General features: G+C 43.5%; 1 protein-coding gene across 1 annotated transcript in view; it reads right to left on the reverse strand.

The window, feature by feature from the left end:
- Col22a1 (collagen type XXII alpha 1 chain) overlaps positions 1–23,527 on the reverse strand; it is a 232,623-nt gene that overhangs the window by 61,106 nt on the left and 147,990 nt on the right. Inside the window, exons 41-45 of the mRNA XM_021217030.1 lie at positions 13,544–13,579; positions 11,844–11,897; positions 10,705–10,749; positions 7,362–7,409; positions 2,457–2,570 (exon numbers count right to left, since the gene is read on the reverse strand). Coding sequence (XP_021072689.1) covers positions 2,457–2,570; positions 7,362–7,409; positions 10,705–10,749; positions 11,844–11,897; positions 13,544–13,579 — 297 coding nt within the window. The remainder of the gene's footprint in view (positions 1–2,456; positions 2,571–7,361; positions 7,410–10,704; positions 10,750–11,843; positions 11,898–13,543; positions 13,580–23,527) is intronic.

Consider the following 23,527-nt stretch of genomic DNA (forward strand, 5'->3'; position numbering starts at 1 on the left):
CTCCTCTCTCTCTCTCTCTCTCTCTCTCTCTCTCTCTCTCTCTCTCTCTCTCTCTCATCATCTTCCTTTATTTGCTTTAAAACTCATTGCTTAGTATGCAAAGTAATAAACTTCATTGTTGTATTTTTATATCCAATGCCATTATCCTTTATTTGTATTTGCCCATCCATTGCCCATCCCTGCCCTCAAATCCCTAATCCCCTTCCTCCTGCAACAGCCCTGCTTCCATGTCACATAGACTCCCTCACTGTCTCCTTTCTCCTGCCCCTGTCCTTTTAGAACACTTTCTCCCGTCTCTTTTCTTCTTGCAGACCTACAAACTAAATTTAAAAGTTCTTTGAATTGTTTAAAAATAATCCAGGAGAAGAAAGCATCCAAACATGTCCACTTTACATCCTGTATAGAAGAAAGATCTATAAGCATCCAAGGATGCTCACTTCATATCCTATAAAAAGTATTTCATGAGAAATATCACAAACAAGACTTTATCACTTGGGGAACTGATCAAGAGGAAGTGTTCTTACTCAAGTTGGATTTAGGATGTGTTTTAAGGCCCCTCCCAGATTTCTAGAGGATATAGAGGGATGCCTGGGATCTTGTCATAAAAACGCAGGCTAGCTTCACCTATATGTTTGAACCTCTTCAGAGGAAACATCTGATGATTAAATAAACCATATTTATATGGTTCCATATAAATATGGAACATCGTATCCATTAGGAATGTCTCTCTCTCTCTCTCTCTCTCTCTCTCTCTCGTCTGTCTCTCTCTTGGTTGGATAACATCATTGTGAGTTCTCAGATGCACACAATCCCTGTTCAAAGCTAAATGGGATTTTTGGTAGACTTAAAACCTATGAGTGTCTTTCTCAAGGGTCATCTCTTAAATACAATCAGCAAGGAAATGACTCTAACGTCTAATTGCTGTAGAATATTAACATGATCCATGCTTCAGGCTGCATAGCTTCCTCCTATCACACAGAGGGGAATTTCTCTCTCTGAACTCTAGATAAAAGCCAATCAGCTGGACCAGTGTTACAGTTGCTAGGTCTTATAAGCCAGACATGTATGATAAATGGTGTTGTTAAGTCCTCTTATTAAAGGCCTTACCGAGGTTTATCTTGATAAAATGCCTACAGTGGGCATTTGGCTCACTTGGTTTTATGGAGTGGGAATTCACTTTGCCTTAGCAATCTCTTAGCATATAGCCTTGGAGTGTGTAACACATTCTGGTAGATATTTTGATATTTACTCAGTATCAAAACTGTTTTCCCTTTCCTGCATTTGTGGAGAGATTTCCATTGCTGTCATGAGATTTTACTCTCAATTTTATCCTTCCACTCTGGGAAAACTACCTAAGCACCACTCAAGGTCTACTGTGGCAACTAGAACACACTAAATAGCTCAAAGTCAGATGGATAGAATGAAAGGAGGCAGTGGGAATGAACTCCATGCACTGCATGAGAACCGGAACTCAAGCTTTTTATTTTGGATCTCTCCAGTGCCTACATACTGACCAACACACATTTTTTGTGGAGTTGGGGAATGATATAATGCCCCACTATGTATCTGGGCTGGAACGTATTACATTGTCCAGGATGGTTTCAAACTGTGATCCTCTTCTTCTGTCTCGAAAGCACTGAAGTTACAAATGTTTGCTACTGGGTCTTGGAACACACTTAAAGGAGTCTCAAAATTAGGGAGTCACAAAGTGAATATATCGGTAAATGAGTGGGAGTGGCAGCTTATAGTCTATGTTATTAGACGACATTTGAACTTTACCCTGAAGGAACGAACCTTTACGTACACACTGCAAATAGTTGGCTTATGGGGTAACCTTAAGTGGGGATGTCGTCAGATGTCTCAGGATGTCCACAAACCCCAAAGGTCTTGGTGTGTACGAACCTTGCCCTGCTACCAAGAAGGAAATGATTAAAGGGAAAGAGGGTTCTCCAAAACAAAACCCAGCTGGCCAGAAGGACACAACTAAATTTGAATTGGCGTTTCACCTCTGATCTGGTTCTCTATAAAAAAAATGCTAAAGAGAAAGAAGATCCGGAAGGCAGAGTCTGATCCAAGTTCCCAGGCTGCTCGCACTGAAGGAAGCAGCTCCTGCAGCTCCTGGGCTTAGTGTATGTGGTAGGCAAAAAATGGGTCTGAAGGTCTATGGTGGCCACTAGAACATTCTCCAAGTCAGACAGATGGAATGACAGGAGGTGGTGGGAAAGAGCCTCAAAGGAACATGAATTGTTCTATATTACTGTACATTAGAATGCCACAAGCAATACTTTCATAAAATGGCAAAGACCTGCAGATATCCAGTCTGCACTCCTTGTACTCCACTGTCATCTAAACATTCCCAAAGCTGGAATCCTCTAAAAGAAATGAAGGTCACAATGGGTCTAGACGGTGGAATTTGTTCATTGGAGGAAAGGAGCCTCAGCTCTCCCCTGCCTTACCTTTTTACCTTCTGTACCTTCTCTCCCTGGTTTTCCTGGAAGACCCTTGTCCCCTTTGAATCCTGGCAGACCTGGGAGGCCTGGGGGACCAGCAGGGCAGTCGTTGCACACATCCTTAGGGAAGAAAAAAGAGACTAAGTAAATGACTCGGCTATTTGCCAAGCAAAGTGGCCCCACATACCACCCCTCTAGGTGATACTTGGCTATAAATGTCCACAACGATGGAAAATCAAATTGATGGATTGTCATGGTCCAGGCACTCTTGCGTCCAAATTTATTTGGGCATAAATGAGTCTTAATCACTACCCAGTTTTTCTCTAATTCTAGTCAGACACCTGGCTGGAAGTACGGCCTGAGAAAATGATGTCAAAATTTATATAAAAATTGCCCCTGAGCATGAACAAAAACCGTTAAGCATGCACAGTGAAGGCAAACCTTTAGTGTTACTAGAAATAGCATGTTCTGCCCTGAGGACAGAGTCAAACAAAGCCAGGAGGGAAAGTCTCTGTGGTGTGCCAAGGGAAAGTGGCTCCCTAAGAAAGGAGAACAAAGGAGGCCACAGGCACCTAGCACAGTATGTCCTGGCCGCGACACAAAGCCACGCTGTGACCCTGCTTAGCCCTTTTCTTTTCACAAGATAGGCATTTAATAATTGATCCTAGGAACTCAGCTTTGCTTTTTATCAAGTCAGGTCAATGCTGTTCCTGGAGTAAATTCAAAGTCTCAGACTTGTCTGTATCAGCTCTTGACCTTGGAAGTTCTCAGCATGCCAAGCATCAAGTAGCCTGACTACCCCAGCCTTATCCTGTACCTCTCTCTCTTGGATCACCTGCTCCTAAGTTCTTCTACTTATGCTTTTCTTATAGGAAACTTCAGTAAGATAACACAAAGAAAGCATTAGGAAGATAGCGAGACCAGACAGACATGCCCAGCCATAGTTACTGGCCCATCACTCATTTGTAAAAGATACATAGCTTCTGATCTGTTGGCCACTGTGCTGAGACCACCGACTGTATAGGTCTACAGGTCAGTTGGTATTAATCAACACAAAGTAAATGCATTAGTTAAGGTCCACTCTATGGGTTCACAGTCAATGACTTGCAGTGTGAAGATCATATGCTCCAGTACAGGGGAATGCCAGGGCCAGGAAGCAGGAGTGAGTGGGTTGGGGAGCAGGGGAGGGGGAGGGTATAGAGGGCTTTGGGGATAGCATTTGAAATGGAAATGAAGAAAATAATTAAAAAAGGAGAGCTTCTGCATTCACCTGGGATGTCCTCAAATCTCAGAACCTACTTTTTCTTTAATAAAGGCAAGTTCTCCTTTCTCTTGCTTCTCTTCTATATAATCGTCAAATAGACTTTACATATCTTCTACTCTAAGCTTTCCTGATAGCATCTGGCCAGAGATGGGCTCATCATGCTCTCACAGACTGGTCACATGCTTAGGTGGTCTGCTTGTAAGTTTATTCTTTCCCCACAAAGCAGAGAGAGTGAGAATATTCCCGATCTTTGCAGAGACAGCCCACAGCAAATAGTCTTTCATGGTTTTAAGTTCAATAAACAGAACCCAAAGATTCAAGCAAATGTCTAATGATGAACTGACCAACCAACCACTTGACTTTTTCATGTCTCGTCTCATCTTCTTTCAACATGCTGTTTGAGAAACTGTATATTTAGAAGGTAGTATAACTGATGGAGTATATGAAGCAATGGTGAGGTAAAATGAAGGAAGAAACCACATGCTTCCTGGATTTCTTTCTTTTAAAATTAGAAGACTGGAGAAGATCTAGGCTTTTTTATTACAACACATTTAAATGAGATGTACAATTGGGCCATTGTAACAACTGATTGATAAACAGATGGATGGCTATAGGTAGGTGATAGGGATAAATGGATGTATGGGTAGGTGGATGACTGGAAGAAATAGGTGAATGAATGGTTGGATGGATGATGAATGATGATTCAATGGCTAAGTGGATGGGTAGATGGAGATATAGATGAGCAAAAATGAAGCTAACTTGATGACAGCAAGAATTCAAGCTGCTAAGACTTTTCTGGACTTGGAAATACAAAATCCTTACCACTTTGTCTTGTTTCCAGCAACGGGTTTCCTTAGTTGTAGTCTTACATAGCCTACTGTTTCAGAAAAATGGCAGACCCAACCTTCTGAACTAGTTTTGACTATCAGTCAGTCCTTCAAGATGAGTCAAGCACCCCCTAGTACTATTGATGTTCTCCTTGACTGTTAACAGCCTGGAACTCAGCTTCTCTAGATCCTACACCCCTTCTGTGGGTAAGTCATGCATTCTCTGAATTTCTAGAGACCAACCATAGGGCCCTTTTCCCAACCGGATGGTCATGACCAGGCCCTACGGACATGTAGCTTCCTATCTCTGGCATATGACTTTACAAGGCTTCTGCCCACTTAGAATATGGGCTTAGATTTTTGAGCCTCAATCTCCTTCCTTGTGAAATGAGGACCTCAAGTCCAACAATAAGAAACAATGGGTGGAAAATGTCCAACATCCTATCAAGCACAGAACTAAAGCATAATAAAGAGTAATTGCTATATATCACTATGTGGTTTATTATTTTACAACCTAAACCTAATGGCTTGCTCCATCTACAGACTCACCCATGACTCAGTTATAGTAGAAAGTCGGTAATGGAACACTGCCCACGAACTTAGGGGTGGGGTAGATAAAGTAAGATTTACTAAACAGAGGCACTTCATGGAGACATTCTGAAGTTGGCCTCCCAGGACTTCTACAGAAGTCCATTTTACAGGGCAGCTTTCTACCGAGGCAATTTTCAAGCTGTCATGATGAGGTATGTGTTGTTCTAAAATGCTTAGGGACAGTGGTTATTTTGGTAGTGAAAGATACCTTCATAGCTCCCAGTTAGCTGGAATAGACTGTCAGACTTTAACCTAAAGCATCAGTGTGGCTGTAGACTCGAGAATCAAATCAAAAGATGGCCAGCTCCAAAGTTCCAGCCAAATCCAATAGGGCAGGTTATGGTCTAAAGGTTTTCAAGCATAGAGCGCCAGACCTGACCACACGTGCTAGAGTTATCATTATGCTTCTGCCTGCTTGGATGAACACAACTGCATCCTTTATAGCAGCTGGAAAAAATATCCTTTGAGTCAATGTCGGTCTCAGTGTTGTAGCAATGATGTATGAGGCCTGACCCTCACAGTCTCATCCTGTCCCATTATCAATGCCATACAGATTGAGATATCCTAAAGTTTAAATCCTAAAGGGTGGAGGCTGCTACAAACCCCGGTCCTCACAGAGCCACCAAACCACAAAGAGTTATCTAAATCAATAAAATCCTTTAATAAACAAGAGATTGAACCGATGGATAACTCTTTCTTATAATCTCTTTGTGTAGAAAAAAACCTCTCTCCTGTCAATAAAAATCTATAAATATTAGTCTACTCCTCGTTTTAATAAAATTTGATTTTCCATTAAAACATCTCAATGTATAGGAAGATTAAAAGACTCAAGCTTATAAGATTTTTTTCCCATGGGCTGTTTTTTTTATTTGCCCCCTCCCCCACTGAGTTCATGTTAACTTTCTACTGTAATCAGTTGGGTTTTAGAATAAAAGAAGTAGCGACCTCCAGCCATGTGAAATACAGTGTTGAGACAAAGGCTTGAAGTAGAGCCAGCCAAGGGTCCTCCACTCCCATCACCGTCAGCAAAGTGCTTCTTTTTGGATATGAATCCAAGGCTGTTGTAGCCCTGCCCAGCTCTGCAGCAGTCGAGACTCAAGACCCTTGAGCAATGCACCTGGGCGCCTCCACAATTCAGCTTCCAGGTGAGACTCTGGCCATATTCCACTTTAGTCTTGTCCAGTTATGCTAGGTGCTTTGTATCTCTCAGAAGAACTATCCTCCTGGAAACTGTTATGTCTCCATCAAGTCAGGACTGTGCTGGCTACAGGCTCAGCATCTGTCTTTATCTCCAAAGGTCTGATGGTTTTTATTATTGAACTGCCAGGAACCAGAAACCAACTGTTTGGCTCTGCCTCCAGCCATTTTCGAAACAGAAGACATACTCATATATACTGGCCAAGTACAGCCTATGAACACTGGATTCTGTTTCCAAAACAATCTATTCTATTCGTTGACCATCTTTGTGTCTCTGGTTTCAAATATATGGAATAATAACCTGAACCATACCTACCTCATGGGACTGAAAATTGAATAAACAATGTTCATCAAGCATTTGAACATTACCCAATGGAGAATTTCTATTCCATGCCTGCACTGTCTTTGTATCTCTCAGAAGAACTATCCTCCTGGAAACTGTTATGTCTCCATCAAGTCAGGACTATGCTGGCTACAGGCTCAGCATCTGTCTTTATCTCCAAAGGTCTGATGGTTTTTATTATTGAACTTCCAGGAACCAGAAACCAGATAAAGAAGCTCCTAAATGCAAAGAGGCATTAAGTGTTTGTAGTGTGCCCAGTATGGCCAAGGTCCTGAACTTAAGTTGTACATAACTTTAGGTAGATATATGTGGATGCTGGAGAGATGGATAAGCAGTTAAAAGAACTGAATGTTCTTCCCAAGGACCCAGTGTGATTCCCAATATGTACATGCTTGCTCACAGCCATAGCTCCTGTTCCAGGGGATCCAGTGCCTCTGTGGGCACTTCATGCACATAGTACACATTCATACATGCAGGCAAAAATATCCATACCCATAAAACCAATCACTGATACATGTGGTTGGTGGCTGCCATATTGAATCATGTGGATTTAACAGGCACTGGTCACACAGTGAATTTATAGCAGATGTTGTTGCTGCTGTTCTTAATTCTATTGAACATTTGATCTGGAGGCTGAAAGGTCTTCAGGTCTGTACACCCCATCACCATTTTAGCACATGCACTTTTACCTTTACTAAGAGATTTATGTCCTCTGGAGACAGCAGTGAAGAAGGGCCCTGTCAAAGTAAAAATATGTAAGTGCAGACACACATGCATACATACAGTATCTTTCATGCATCTTCAGAGAGTGAATGGCCTTCAGAGTATAAGTTGTTTTGACTATTCACAGCAGGTTTGAATTGGCATGAGATACAAGCAGGTCTCAGATTCCCAAGCCTGGTAACCACCAAAGGAGACTATGTCAGAGCAGTAGTCATTCAGGCTGTCCAAGCTTGGACATTTCTATCGAACTTGAGGCCTTCCTGTCTTCAGTGTTCTCATGTTGTCCTCTCATGTTCTCCCTCCCTGCCCTTATCAAACCTCAACAGGTTACACAGATATTACGGGGAAACAAAGGGATAGACTGCCTACAGTTCACCTGTCATGAATCTTCCAAATGGCCAAAAGCTATTGCTGTTAATCACTCAGAGCCTAGTATGATTATAAACTAGGGTCTTCAGCTCTCATGGGTGAAAGAACATTTTTAAATAACATACTTTATTCTGGGATGCAAGTCTTTGGTCCTGGAAAGGGGAAATGAGACAGGTCTGAAGGTATGTGTGTAAGATGCTATAGCCACTGGACTCACAAACCCCCTGAGTTGGAGCATGCCCTGTGATGCCTGTAGCCAACCTGCAGCACAGGAAAGGAAGAGAATTCAGAAGGCATTGGGCTCAAGGAACACTTGGGGAAAATGAAAAGGAAAGAAAACTTACAGGGGAGTGGTACCCTTAAATATTCATTCAGGGTTGGAAATCTCTGCTGTAAGCTGAAGATTGTGCAGTGGGAAGGATCAAAATAGGACCACTCCCTACAGGCAGAGCATGGACTCTACAGGGAAGCTTGGGCCAAAAACAGTCTATAGTAATGACCCTTGAAGAGAGTAAGACCTAGACAATTTTTCTATAAATTTCCATCTTCCTTAGCTCAGAGGCTTAGACTCATCCTGTAATTGACAAGTCATCGGACTGCTTTTGAGAAGTTAACTGCTGGTGGCTATAGAAGATTTATGTTGTCTCCTATGCTGTAAAGTTCAACAATTCAATCAACTCTCTGAGAAATAAATTGTGAGGTTTCTGAGAAACATTGGGGCTAGAATACCGCAGATTTGGGGGTGGGTGGTGGGTGGTAGAGTGACTAGCATGGCAAGGAGAACCCATTTAGCGTGCAGTTGCTAAAGGTGTATCAGAGCGAGACAGTCGCTTGCTCCCAGTTGTCAGCGTGAGATACTCTGGAAGAAAATCTGACCTTTCTAACAGAAATGTATTAACCTTTTAGTTTAAAAGGGAAAATTTTCAGTTGAGATCATTTATGTTTTTCTGAGGTCATACGAGTTGTACAGGGAGTGGGCAGGTCCTTACCACTTCTATGGGACATTGTCAGGCAGTTAGCACTGTACTGTGATATCTTATACCGTTGCTTGTGCTTTTTAATATGTGTCATGAGCCCTTTGAGTGTGTCGGGCATTATTCACAGAGGCACAGAGGAAAGGGTGTGAGTACAGACAACAGAAAGGCTTTGAGATAATTTCATCAGGGTCTTGCTCATATCATTTTTTCTGTAATCCTCAGGAAAATTCTGAAGAAAGTCACTTTGGCTTTATATGGAAGTGGTAACCTTAAGTCAGGAGACACAAGATGTATAGCCATGTGTCATGGATGCCTTTTAGGAGTTGGCCACATTCTAGAGATTAGGCACAATGACCTCAGGTAGCACATGGTGGAATGTGCTAGAACAAAGATGATGCAACGTATACCCGCCTAGAGTCTCCTTACTCCTGCCCAGCCTCTGCTGCTGAGAACATTCATTAGAATGTACGGGGATGCCATACTGACGTTGATTGACAGGGAGGTGCAGAGGTCAGAGGTCAGGCCTTGCCTGAAGGTGAGACAGCTCTATAGGCCACACACTCTACAGCTCCATGTGAGATGGGGATAGTGGAAGAAAGCTGGAGCTCTCTGGGATGCTCCTATGATGGCCATCTGTGAGATACAACTGCCTACACCATTTGTTGTACTCTGCCAGTTTATCCTTACAAGGTAGTGTCTAGCACATGGTAGATGTAATTTAGACTTTTAATGCCTCTGGCCTGAGTCTTGCTTATCTACCTGTTTCTCTATGGCCTTGCCCTGCAGTGGTGACATAGTTCGCAAATAGCTTCATTGGCTGCTATAAAGCTGTGTCCATGAAGGAAAAGGAGTTATTTTCACAGTTTCCAATGTAACTTATATGCATCCCTCTGGAAGTCTTCAATAAAAAGTGTCATAGCCCCAGAGACAGAACAAGATCCCAAAGATCCCAGTCTTTCTGCTGTGGCCACCAGCTCTAACAAGACAGGGAGGGTTCTATGAGTCTACAACATTCTCTGTGCCTTGGGAACTTGCCTGAAACCATGCCTGCCAAGAGGACAAGCAAGCCATCAGACCCATCATGAAGCTTCTGTCTATCTGAGCCAACTTGATTCCAACAGTAGACTGTGGGATGAGTCTCTAGGCCTGGGACTCTGGCCTAATGGCCGTACTCTCTTGGACCTTGCTTAGCATTCTAATGGTCTGTTTCCTCATGGGGAGGCCCTTTACACCCACAGACATCCTCAGGCTTATGAGTTCTTTCTTAGAGAGGCCAAAAATGACCTGGTCGCCTGGCCAGATCTTGGGTACCTCTCCCCCACCACTGCCAGTTCATGATGTGTCCCAGAAGATAGGGTTACTGTACCTCAGAGATACCTGCTGAATCTTCAGTTGGCTTGTAAGCAAGCTAGGGACGTGTCTGAACCTCCTCGGGCTCATAGAGAATCAGTTCCCCATTCTCATATGAACCAAAATAATTACTTCTGGCTGTCTAAATGGTGACAGCACTCATGTCAGCCAAAAGATATAAAATGGGCAAGCCACTGTTGGCGTATCAATGGATGCCACTGTCATTCAGTTTCCACACTCTTTCTTTTGTCTTGTTTCATTGTATCTCAGAGATATCCTCCCCTGCTGGCCCATGGCTGAATTGTACCAAAGGGAAGTCCTGCCAGGGGCTTGGAAGGTAAGAAGATGCACACCTGCCTCAGGCCAGGCTTTCTGGCAAGTGGCTTTGAATCCACAGCTCTCACCCCTCCATTCTAGCCAGCATCTGGCTCTACAAACAAGCAGACATGCTCCACACCATGGCGTATCCCTGGTTGTACTGCACCCCAAGTGACTTCCCTCCGCCCATTTGGTCCCCTTGTTAAAGCCTCTTGAACCGTCTTAATTGCGCTTTATTTCTCGCTGGCACCCTGACTGACAGTCAGCACTCATCCAGACCCGGCGGGTGACATACTGGTTTTCCAGGAGGCCCTCTTTCTCCTGGATTTCCTGGTGCACCCTAAGAGAGAGAAGAAAGAAAGACATCACTGTGGCGACTAGGTCCTCTCTATTCTACGCATCCCTCCATCGCCCTCTGCCTTAGCCATCTGTGACTTGGCTGTACTCAACTGTAATATACCCAACTCTGAAGACAGGACCTAGGTGAGCTTTCCAAGTGACAGTGGCAAGTGTGTAGGGGAAAGTAAACCTTTCTATAAGTCCCTTCTAGAACCTCAAACTACAACCACCTTGTGTACATTGTGTGCATGCAAAGACACACCCACATGCAAACCTGCCTTGATCTTTTATTCCAAATATGAGGGGTAGAGTAGCTTTGAGAAGAAAGTGCTTTCATTCATGACTGGATACACAAATGTAAGAATGACAGGGGAACAGGTAAACCTGAATGTTAGGAAACAAGAACTAAAGGAGCTTCCTTTCTGAAATAGAACCCAGTGAATGGAAGAAGGTTGGACTGTCTGTTTAATGGGGACCAAAAAGAAAAAAAAAAAAAAGCACAGGCAGGAGATAAGCAGAGAATACTGCTGCTTCCTGAAGCATCTTTGCCCTATAAAAACTCATAGCTGCCATTTATTCATTTTGCCAGTAAGTATGGATCGAATGCTTCTGGTGCCTGGAATACTGCTGAGTATCAGGGGCCTACAGATCCTGAACTCTGGGATCTCAGATCCAAGTCCAGGAGATGAACACCAAAGATGTCTGCCATCGACACCATAAATGGGTCTTATCCCAAAGGGCCTCAGCTGAGCCTGTGCTCCCTTGAGGAGAGGGGCACAGAGTAGGTTCAGGAAGAAGTCTTTATTATCAAAACAGAATGATCAAGAACTAAGAGACAGTATACAAGAGACGCAAAATTATACAGGGTTCTGAAACCAATCATAAAAATGCTTAAGAAAGAAGTGGGAATTGTTCAAAAAGCCACAACACTCAGAAAATTAAAAATAACATAAACAAACACTCTGGGGTTCCACAGAAACATGGCTGAGCAGGGAAGCTGGGCATATGGACAAGGGAGGCTAGGAGGTGGTTAGCTGAGCTCACATGGAATGACTCTAAACAATGACTACCCCCATAGCACTTCACTTTACTCACATCCTGGCCAGCTGGTCCCGGTGGGCCGGGGAATCCGGGTAAACCTCGAGATCCCTGATGAGAAAGAAAGACAGGCTCCAACTGTGAGAAGACAGGTCACACCTTTATCTGGCTACAGCTTGCTATGACCATACAATGACAAGCTATGCCGAGAGATCGCTGGTGTGATGTGTCATCATCCTAATGGAATTTAGGATAGTCTCAGAGATGGGCTTCTGGAATGCTTAAAAATGGCCATCTTTGGGGATTATGGCAGTTATGCTAAATGATGGGAGAAGACCCATCTTAACCATGGTCAGGAGGTCCTGAGCTATAGGAAATGGAGACAGTGATCATGGGGCTCAGCTTGTACTCATTCCTGTCTCCTAACTGTGGATAAGATGCAAGCACCTGCTTCATGCTCCTGCTGCCTCGTCTTCCCTGCTACAACAGACTACATCTCGCACAGAGCTAGATTAGGAAAAATGATTTTTTCCTTACGGTGCTTTTGCCAGAGCATCATGAACAGCAATTTGACAATAATGCATGTGTCAAAAGCGCTGTGCTCAAACCGTACTGGGCAGGACGCACTCTATGGTGACTTGTGCTCATAGATACAAAGCACAGGAAAACCTTTCCTGGAGCCTGACATGAGCCTCATGCATTAGACCCATGTGGCCCCTTGCTGGCAGCTCCTATGGAGAACCAGCCCTGAGCATCAATCCAGAATGCCTTCCTATACACCTTGAGTTGCACAGCCAGCCCCATGAGCTGCTAATTGGTTAAACAACTTTCCTTGCACAAGATCCAGTGAAATGCTCACCTCATGCCTGACACTGATCACTTTCTTAAGATCATTCCCATTATGCTGACATTTTCTAGGCAACATCAGGCAACGGATCACATTTCCTTAGATTTACCAGTGGAAAATGACCTCGTCTCAGGGTATTGGCTATCTGCTCTGCAGGAGCTGAAATGGCCTCCTTGGGGGTCTTTGACCTGGTCTTCATCCAGAGTCCCACACAACCCCCCTCAGCTCTACTCAGCATAACTTTCTGTGAAATCCTGTGGTCATAAACCTCAATTGCACCGAGCCTCAGTTTCCTCATCTAGCAAAACATTCACAAGATTTCCTATCCTCCTTAATCAGAAACCACAAAGGAATATCAATTGAAAATACATGCACAGAGCCATAGACTGGATATGATATAGCTGCCCTGTAACAGAAGATGCACCAGCAAGCATACTGTGAATGCTTGAAAAATGGCCAACAACAGTGGCTGTTCCTGAGAAGAAATGCATCTTGAGAGCTCTCTTGTTGCGTTAGTATAAAATGAGCCCAACAAATTTCCACAATAGATCATAGCTGCGGCTGCCTCCATGTTACAAGTCAAGAGAAAACCTCTCATGGGTTCCTGGCTCTGTGGCTGGGTAAAGCCAGAAGCCAAAACCAGTTCTTCTGGCCATTTGACTAAATTCACTTCATCGGGGCTCCACTTCTGTAATGGAGAGATGCTAACAGGCAAAGTCAGTCTTGGTGTGCCTGACTGTAAAAAGTTGTGTGGGATTAACTGAACCTGCCACTTCCTTCTGCCCCAATGTTCCCATAAGTCCATGCTCATATTTTGGAGAGTCTGTCTAGTGTGAGGAATTTCGAGCGACTTTTGATTGTCTCTGATTTAGACTTATGGTAAGAGTCCTCCGTCTAAAGCATACTGTACCGGGGGTCCTTTATCTCCTGGTCGTCCTGAGGGGCCCTAAGAAAAGAATAAACAATTTAACATACCAAATTAGAATGCTCATATCACCATTTAAGCATGCTAGGATCATTCTTTTTTTTTTTTATTAGATATTTTCTTTATTTACATTTCAAATGCTATCCCGAAAGTTCCCTATACCCTCCCCCACCCCCGCGCCCTGCTCCCCCACCCAGTCACTCCCACTTCTTGGCCCTGGCAATCCCCTGTGCTGGGGCATATAAAGTTCGCAAGACCTCGGGGCCTCTCTTCCCAGTGATGGCCGACTAGGCCATCTTCTGCTACATATGCAGCTAGAGACACGAGTTCTAGGGGTACTGGTTAGTTCATATTGTTGTTCCATCTATAGGGTTACAGACCCCTTCAGCACCTTGGGTTCTTTCTCTAGCTCCTCCATTGGGGGCTCTGTGTTCCATCCTATAGATGACTGTGAGCATCTACTTCTGTATTTGCCAGGCACTGGCATAGCCTCACAAGAGACAGCTATATCAGGGTCCCTTCAGCAAAATCTTNCAGGCATATGCAATAGTGTCTGGGTTTGNTGGCTGATGATGGGATGGATCCCTGGGTGGGGCAGTCTCTGGATAGTCCATCCCTTCATCTTAGCTCCAAACTTTGTCTCTGTAACTCCTTTCATGGATATTTGGTTCCCTATTCTAAGGAGGAATGAAGTATCCACATGTTGGTCTTCCTTCTTCTTGGTTTTCTTGCTGTGGTCATTCTTAAAGACCCAAAACAAAACAAGACAAAAAAACAGGGCCTCACATAGCCCAGGCTGGTCTCAATACTATGTAGCCAAGGATGACCTTGAACTCTTTGTCCTTTTGCATCTACTTCCCAAGTTCTGGAACTACAAACATGTACCACCAAGCTCTGTTTTATAAATTGTATTGCTAATATGGATTCCTCTATACCTCCTGAACAAGTGTCACACACTGTTGCTCCCACATGGCTCCTCAGCCCTGTTCCACTCCTTTCACACACCTCTGGTGTGTCCAGAGTTTCCCATCTTACACACCCTTGGAGAGGTACTGGTTACTCCTGAATAGGCCAGAGTTTAATTTATCAATGAGCAACTCTCAGTTTTCCAAGAACAAATCAGCCTGTGCCATGAGCCAGTGCTACCAGACTACTGTTTTCATACGGAAAGCTGACATGCCTTTGTCTCTGGATTCACCTTTCCACACTCGGGAAAGCCCTGCATAGTGGAGTTAATCATGCCCCTGTCCTCAGCTCACTATTTCCTGCATCTTGTAGCAGCACCCAGGAAAGCATAAGTATTCCCAAGAGGGAGAAGGATGTTCACACAAAGGCCAGAATCCCTGCATTGTGATGAAGTACCCAGGTCCCCTATTGCATATGTCTCTGAGTTTCCAGAGAGCAGATGAACATCTTTACAATTACACAGTGACATACCAGGGGAAGCAGAGATCTAAGGAGACAACAGGGAAGCAGAGCCCTGAGGGAAGTAGGTCTGTCTGAGGTGGGGAGAAGGGTTCTAGGTTTTGGATCAAGCTATTTGAAACATACACAAATGCCAAACAAACATAAACAAACAACAAAACAAGTAAAAGTGGGACATTTAATGGATCGTAACAAAACCCCATAAATATTTATGTGCTTTTACTTTTTCTCTTTTTTTTTTTTTCTGGAGAAAGCATCATAGGCTTTGTATGGCAGGGCATCCACCACAACATTACACTCTGCTGCTGAGTAGAGCTTCAAAAAATGGTCTCTACAGGCATAAGCATTTCCATTCTCTTCCATGCACTGTAGACTGGGATGCAGCCATCAATGAGTGAGCAGTTTTCTATGCAGAAGTAGTTCGTCTAATAAAAGTTAGCGGTATGTGAATAGCTATTGATGGGTTCTTATTATTCAATTTTCAAACTTTAACAGCATTCAGTAATGGCTGCGTCCTTATCCACACACAAGGAAAGAGCAGATAAGACACCGAGGGGTGTGTGCAGAAGGGGACTTTCCTCTATTGCTCTTCATGCCAAGAGGGGCATCAGATGCTACACACACACACACACACACACACACACACACACACAGAGAGAGAGAGAGAGAGAGAGAGAGAGAGAGAGAGAGAGAGAGAGCGAGCCCCTGCAGCATGCCTGCCTGCACACACAGGGCATCTCTATCATCCATTTGATGTAGAGAAGCTGAAGCTGAAATACATTCACTAACTTAGCTAAAGTAAAACAGGCAAAATTATGGGCTTGCAAGTCACTTCTGCTGTACCTGGCTCTAAAGCCACCAATTGCCCAATCATAATGCATCATGCATCTGAAGTTTGTTCTTCTCAAGTAGTTTCCAATATTATTTAAAGAAATGTACCGAGGGCAGCCTGTTCTTGGCATGAGGAATGTTACTGTGCCATTTTTAGTGTGTTTTGAAATTAAATTCCAACTTTAAGACCTTTCACTAGGTCATTAAACCAGGTTCCAAATTACTTTCTTATGCAACTTTGATGGATAGGCTTTGCAATCAAAGATGTTATTTCAAATCTTAGCTTTATCAAATATTAGCATTTTGACTTTAAGCAAATTCTTTCACCTCTCCAAACATTATTCTTCAATTACAATACAAAGCTAGATGGTCACTTACCCCCATGTTATTAGAAATAAAGGAAAATACAGAGTAAAAAAGCCACCTGATGTCTGCCCCATAGAAAAGCATGCCCATGGCTATTCTATGTACCTTTCAAGGCTTTTGTGGAAAGGATGGAGATTAATACAAAAACCCACAACTGGCAAAAGTGCAAAGAATAAGTCAGTGGGGAGCTCAGACAAAAATTGGATACCTATGGTACACCTGTCTGTCTAAAGCTCATGGACCATCACCAAAGACGGGGGGGAGAAAGATTAGAAGAGCCAGAGGTCAGGGAAAACCAGAGGAAAACATTGTCCTCTGGGCATGACAGGACACTGTGCTCATGAACTCACAGCAGCTATGGTTCCCCACATGAGATAGAGCCAGTGAATACTCCAGCATAGAGGGAGTAGAAAACCATGACTTGCACCAACTGAGGCCTCTGAGAGAGGAAGAGTGAGTATTCTTCATGGGTGTGGCTCCGGGGAGTTCAACCACACTCCAGTGGAGAGCTCCACACTTGAGTATACAGGCAGCACAGCTAGAATCACTGGATTATGTTCTTTTCTTTTTTTTAAAGTGATTTTTAAAAAGAGGATATAGATTTGAGATGGGCTGTGAGATGGATCTGGGAGGAGTTAGAGGGAAAAGTAGAGGATGGACAGGACTCTATTGTCGTGGAAGAGGATTGCATGGTGATTTCCTTCCTAGTCTGAAGCCTATGTATCTCCTCGAAAGGCTATGCAGTGGTCCAGGAGTGCACTTTTCTCAACCCTTGTTCTCTAGATGATGATGCTATTGAGAAAGTTATAGAACACTATGGAGATGAAAGCTACCAGGAGGAAGTGGGAAGAAACTGTAAGAGTCCTGAGAGTTGTAGCCTGGGTTTGACTCCAGCCTGAACTACACTTCCATGCTGTTGACATAGCACCAACCAGCTGTCTCCCCCTCCTGCTGCTTCAGTGTGAGCTAATCTCACAGCTATGCATGAATAGCCACAATGGACTATATCTCCCAAACTGTTATCTTAGAAAAACATGCCATTCTTCCTTTGCACTGTCTTTCCTGGGTACCCTATCACAGTGATGAGAGAGGTAACTAACACATAATCTGATATACATGTCCAAAGTCATTTTAGTTAACACCCTGATTCATCCTTTGGTACCATTTTCCACCTGGAAAAATTATTACTGCTTAGTGATGGTATAGTCAGAGATCAAACCAAACTTAGACCTCTAAGCCATAGATAAGCAAGAGAGTTACCAAAGGCTGCTAGGTCCTATATCAAAGGACTCAGGTTCAACTTGCATAGGCTCCTATGGAAATAAGCTAAAACAATCTGAGCTTCCAAAAGATATATTAAAACACAAAATGCACTTAAATCCTTGAGTTTAAACATTCTTTAAAACATTCCAACAAAAGTCTAATGGGTCGTCTCTGAAAGACATTATGTGAAAGCATTCACTGGGGAAGACCCAAGAATTTCCCTTCACACTAGGTACATAATCTAAGATGGGTTGTAGAGGAGGAAGCTCTCTATAGAGAAAAAGTCCTTAATAAATACAGAAGAATCAATCTATAGAACTACCACAGCACCAATTTGCAGCCCTTGATGTGTTAATTGAGGGCGCTTTAGACATCAAAAGGGTGTGAACATCACAGAGAGAGACCCACCAGACATCCTATGTGCTTCCTGATGTGCAACGGGCCATCTGTGAACTCTTGCCAAAAACATCAAACTTGAGTCTGATCAAACCTCTGGACTTGGAAACTAACTAACAGGCCTACAAGGGTGGCAACTCCTGTTAAACTACTGAGTTAGTGAATCCAGTTAGCAAACCTAACACAACCCTGTGGAACGAACAATAAGCCTGAGTTCTCCTATAAACAAGTAGCCAAAAAAAAAAGGAGACAAGAAATCTATAAATTAGAAATTAGTCAAAGGTGTTTTGAAAGACTGAACAATTTGTTCACTTGGCTCTTGATTCAAAGAATAAAGAAATTTGCTGAATAGGGCACTGGTTTAACAACTAAAAGGTGAGTGACAACTGTATTTGGAATCGTGTTTTCTGTGTGTGATGATGAAGTTGTAGTAACACTTTAAATATTATTATCTTTCATAAATACAGTCTAAAAATGTTTAGAGATAGAATTATGTATTTCTGATTCAAAGTAAGAGGATCAAAAGATGATGAAAGAAAAATCGGCACCACTAAGTTAGAGATCTTGATGGATGACTGTTTTAGAGTTTATGTTGGTTGCTGTGATAAAACACCATGACCAAAAGAAGCTAGAGGTAGGGAAAGGGTTTATTTCAGTTCACAAGTTCAGGCAACAGCCTACAATAAAGGAAGTCAGGGCAGGAACTCAAGGCAGGGACCTAGAGGCAGGAGCTGATGCAGAGGCCATGAAGCAGTACTGCATACTGGCTTGCTCCTCAACGCTTGCTCAGCCTTCTGACTTAGAGCACCAGCCTAGGAATGACACCACCCACAGTGAGCCTGGACCTCCCTTATCAATCATCAAGCAAGAAAATGCATCACAGGCTTGGCCACAGGCCAGTCTGGTGTGTGTGGGGGAGGGATGGATGGCATTTTCTCAACTGAGATTCTCTCTTCCAAAATAACTCTAGTTTGGGTCAAGTTGACATAAAAAGGAGCCAGCACATAAAACCACATGAGGTAAGGGGGACTCACTGTACTATTCTTTCTACTGTTGGTATATCTATCTTTCTGTAGCATAAGAGAGATGAGATGACAGAGAGAATAGGGAGGGGGATTAGTTCTCTTCTGTGAAAAGCCTGGCATTCTTTGTGTGCCTGGAATCTCTTCTCTATGAAACACCTTACTCTTCAACTTTCTCATCTGTCTCCCCTCTGAGTAGCATCTCTATCTTTTCCTAGTCAGATTTTACTGACTCTTGGCATCTCTTAACCCTGATCTATTGAATCTCGATCATGTGTCATAGGAATGGTTTGTCTCATATAAGGAGCATACTTGGATCTAGGAGTCACTGTCATCTGCCCCTAGCATATAAGATACACCATAGGCACAAACAGACATAAAGTCTGGAAAATAACAACTTACTTTACTTCCTAATATGCCTATAGCAAAAGGAAGAGACATGATGAACTTTTTGACAATGGGACCAGAGTACAACACAAGAGCAGATGCCAGATGCCAGACCCTTGGGACTCTAACTTGTCAGTTTCCCCTATCTGCATCCATCAGCAACCACCAGTATAGAAATGAGTGTATGCCCAGCACAAGGCAAGGCCTGGGCCAAGTAGTGGGAGTGGGTGGGTAGGGGAGCAGAGGTGGGGGGGCGGGGTATAGGAAACTTTCGGGATAGCATTTGAAATGTAAATAAAGAAAATAAAAAAAAAAAAACGAAATGAGTGTATGCATTCGCATGTGCCTTCTTATTTGTGCAAGTGTGCCTGTATGATATATATGTGTATGTCTGTGGCATGTACTCAAGACAGATATGCTCCAACAAATGCATTGTTAGGCAATTTTGTCATTGTGCATTCATCATAAAGTGGTTTTGGAGAAACTAAGATGGCTATTGCATCACTAAACAAAATAATCTTTGGGACTTCATAATACATGTTCATTGGCTAGAATATACTTATGCAGAGGGAGCACCAGGCCAATGAGAATGTCTGACTTCCTGCACAGAAGAGAACTAGAAACGGGGGAATCAAGAGAAACTGAGGTCTGGCCTAGAAGGACTGAATATTTCCAAATAAGAATGGATTCAGGTCTATGGTTCAGAAAAACAGCTGTACATCTGCATTCTGAAAAGAATACAGAGAACAGAATAGAGACCCAGAAACTGAGAAGCAAAAGATCTAAGTGGACACTCAGGTGCAGAAGGAGATAAAATGAAGCCACAGTCAGCTGCATGTTGAAGCACAGAAGTGCCAGGTAGGTACTTGGCTAGAACTTGGGCTATTGAAGAAGCAATGACTACAGAAGGCGCAGCCAAAGCCTTTCTCTACCTAAGAACAAGAGTTCTTCCTCATGATGATTCTGGCTGCGTCAAACTAGAACTTAGCTCTCCTTAGCCAGGAGAGCTTAGGTTTCCATCATGTCATAAAACAAGCAGGTGCCTCAGTTCCTCTAAATCCAGTGCTGCCACCCAGAGTAAAGACTGGGAACAATAAAGTATGTAAAAAAAAAAGACACAAGAAACACTGGAGACTGGGCCTGTGAAGTGAGGACATCCCCTCTGTCCTCCTGCTAGAAGAGCCAGTGAGGCATCTGTTCTTAGTACAGAGAGGTCAAGGCCAGCATCCCATGTCTTCTACATGCCTTCAGGGGAGTGCCTGTACACTTTCATGCCTGCTTCCTCACCAGCAAGAGCGATGGTCTCAAGGATGTTGGGAGGATTTGTTGCCAACGAAGAAGAGGAGGAGGCTGAAGCTTCTTAGACTGCCTGCCCGAGGCAGGAGATGCTGGATGACATTGCTCTAATTCTCATACTTCAGTGGCTGCCAGTTCTATGATGTTTAACACTCTTCCATAGAAACTACAGGGATGCTTCTTCACCCGAAAGCAGTTGGCTCTGAGCTTCCAGCCACCCTCTTCGGCTACAAAGTCATTGGAGGGCTGTAAGGATGCACTGGTGCATGTGCACACTAAGTCACATCTGGACTGGCCAAGGCATATCCCTACAGCTAACTTCCAGACATTTCAGGCTTCGACAGTTGAGAAGTCCTGAAGATGTTTGATGACATCACAGAAGCAAAGGCAGGGTGCTGTGCATCATCACCAATAGGATCAGGCTCCATTCTCCCAGTTCCCCTAATGGTGATGCTGAAATTGGAGGCACTGGGTCCATATGGAAGCCGATGGCCAGAGTAGGAGATAACTTGTCCTGGGTTATGTAGTTGTCAGAGAGAGCCTTGTTCTTACAGAGCTCCTGGTACCAAGCCCATGCACTTTGATCTCCCCAAAGTCTGAGTGAGCTCATGCTTTGGTTTTTAGATCTTACCAAAAGGAGACCAGAGACAACTTGAAGATGAAAAGATTTTGTTTGTGAAGGCCTAGAATCGGGGAGTTAAAACCCCAAGCCACTGGATCACCATACTGCCTCCTGCCTGATGGTGGAGCAAAGGGCAGCAGACCAGCACCTGGCTCTCTTCCAGGAGAGAACAAAGCCTATAAATGATAAAAGTTTGGAACACAAGCTCAAGAGGAAGGAGGCAGAGGACAGCTTACAACACGATCTCTCCCATGTTCCTGTCCCAGTGCTTCTTTAGCCAGAGGGATATGTGGGGCTCAAGCCCAAAGCCCAGGTCCTGAGAGCAGATCTCTAGCTATGGAATTGGTACATCAATACTCTAGATTCCTTATTCTTTTGCCAGAAATCTGAGAGTGTACCTTGTAGTTACCCAGGAGTTAGTACAGCTAGACTCAGCTGTCTACAATACTCACATACTTGATAACAAACCTTATATGGGTTTTCTTCCTCTGGCCCATTTTGTTAACTTCTAAGAGGGAATTTCAAAGATCATCTCTCAAACTCATAGTTGGGATACTCACCTTACCTTTGAAGGATAACTTTCCTTGCCTAGGAATGCAATATTGAGTACGGTCCTTTGCTCCCTAGCATGGAACACAGAGACACACTGGATTGCACAGCAAAGATCTATGTTCCCCAGTAACTTGACACATCACTCCCTTACGTCCGCTTACCACACCTGCTAGCGGCAAGTCTGGCATTGCCTCTCATGCAGCTTCTCAGGCCATCACCAGCCTAGGCTGCTAGCCAATGAGATTTATGGTGATGCAATATGGTTTCATCCACCAGGAAGCTTTTAATAAGCCCAAGTGGCAGACATGCACTAAAGAGTTGATTTACAGTCTCTTGGCTGCCTCCAGCAAATTACTTTTCCTGTGGCATCGGTTAGGCGGGAAGATACTTCATGGTGGTTTTAGCTAGCTAGATTTGGGGTAAAATGTTTCCCCTCTGCTGCCTGGCTGTGTAATGATGTCTTGATGTGCCACATCCTCGAGGAGTGGACAGGAAACAAAGGGACCACCATATAGTAGGCCCTCGGCATGGCATCTCCTTCACTAAGGGTCAACTCCATCAGGAATCAAACTCCTAACTCCAGGGAAAGGAGGCCTTCGGGGAGGAGGACTTCAAAAACAAGGGGTCTGGGTTAGTGTGTGTGTGTGTGTGTGTGTGTGTGTGTGTGTGTGTGTGTGTGTGTGTGTAGAGCTTTGATCTCTAGAAATTCTAGCTGAAAATTTCTGTTGAAAAAAAAAACCAATTAAATCAGATGAGACCACCCCAAGAGAATTCATTTGTTCCTACCACAGTGTCCATGGAAACCAAGAAGGCCCAGAAACCCTTTGTAATTCTGCCACCCTGAAGGAACCCTCATTGCCAGTATGACGGGGGGGGGGTGGGTGGGTGGACTTTTCCATGGGGGAGGGACCCAGATTTTTGGGGGAGTTGAGGGTCAGAGAACCATGTTTGAGGGGAGAGAGGCCTAAACTGACTCAGATTATGGAGAACAGAGAAAAGCAAGGGGAGTTTATATTTTATATGATATCATAGATAATAAGTTTGATCTCTCTATTCTTCAGGCGGTTATATATGAAGAATTGTATTACTTGGCCTATGAGCCACAACATGACACAACACTGAGATATCCCTAAAAGTATAGCAGTGCCCCTAATACTTTATAGGCAAGCAAAAGCTTGGATGTAAGGATTGTTCAACTACTCAAAGAGAGAGAATTTATGGTGGGTATTATAAATAAGCCCACTATCCATAGTAATAAGACTATGGACTCCAGGGGAGACCTCACTACTGCCACTATCATGAGCCAGTATAATTTCTAACTACATATAAATATTTATTCTTATACCCACAGATGAGTGTAGCTCTCAACCCCCATTAAAGAAACTTCTTTTGCAGTAGTTGGAGAATATTTTAGGAATCCACAACTGGCCAAAAAGCAGAGAACGTCTGACCATGGGACGTCCAACCTCAAGTGGCATAGCTGCAACATAACTCCTTACATCAAAGGCTCAGAGCATGCTGTAGAAGATAGGGGAGGAAAGACTGTAAGACTAAGGACTAAGATGTCTACTGGAATATAGTGTTTTCTTTACATGTATCCAAGTTACATGCAGGAGATCTCAGCAATATTGTGGATAGTGGGAATTTTATAAAACCCCACCCCTAAATGAAGAGATATATGCAATTAATAGCAATCTAATAACAAGTAGCCAGTCCTAAACACAAACATACAAGCAACAGTAGATGATTTCAGTAGGCTATATTTACAAAACATGCAAGCACACACACACACACACACACACACACACA

Source organism: Mus pahari, chromosome 17, assembly GCF_900095145.1.
Source record: "Mus pahari chromosome 17, PAHARI_EIJ_v1.1, whole genome shotgun sequence".
NCBI classification, from domain to species: Eukaryota; Metazoa; Chordata; class Mammalia; order Rodentia; family Muridae; genus Mus; species Mus pahari.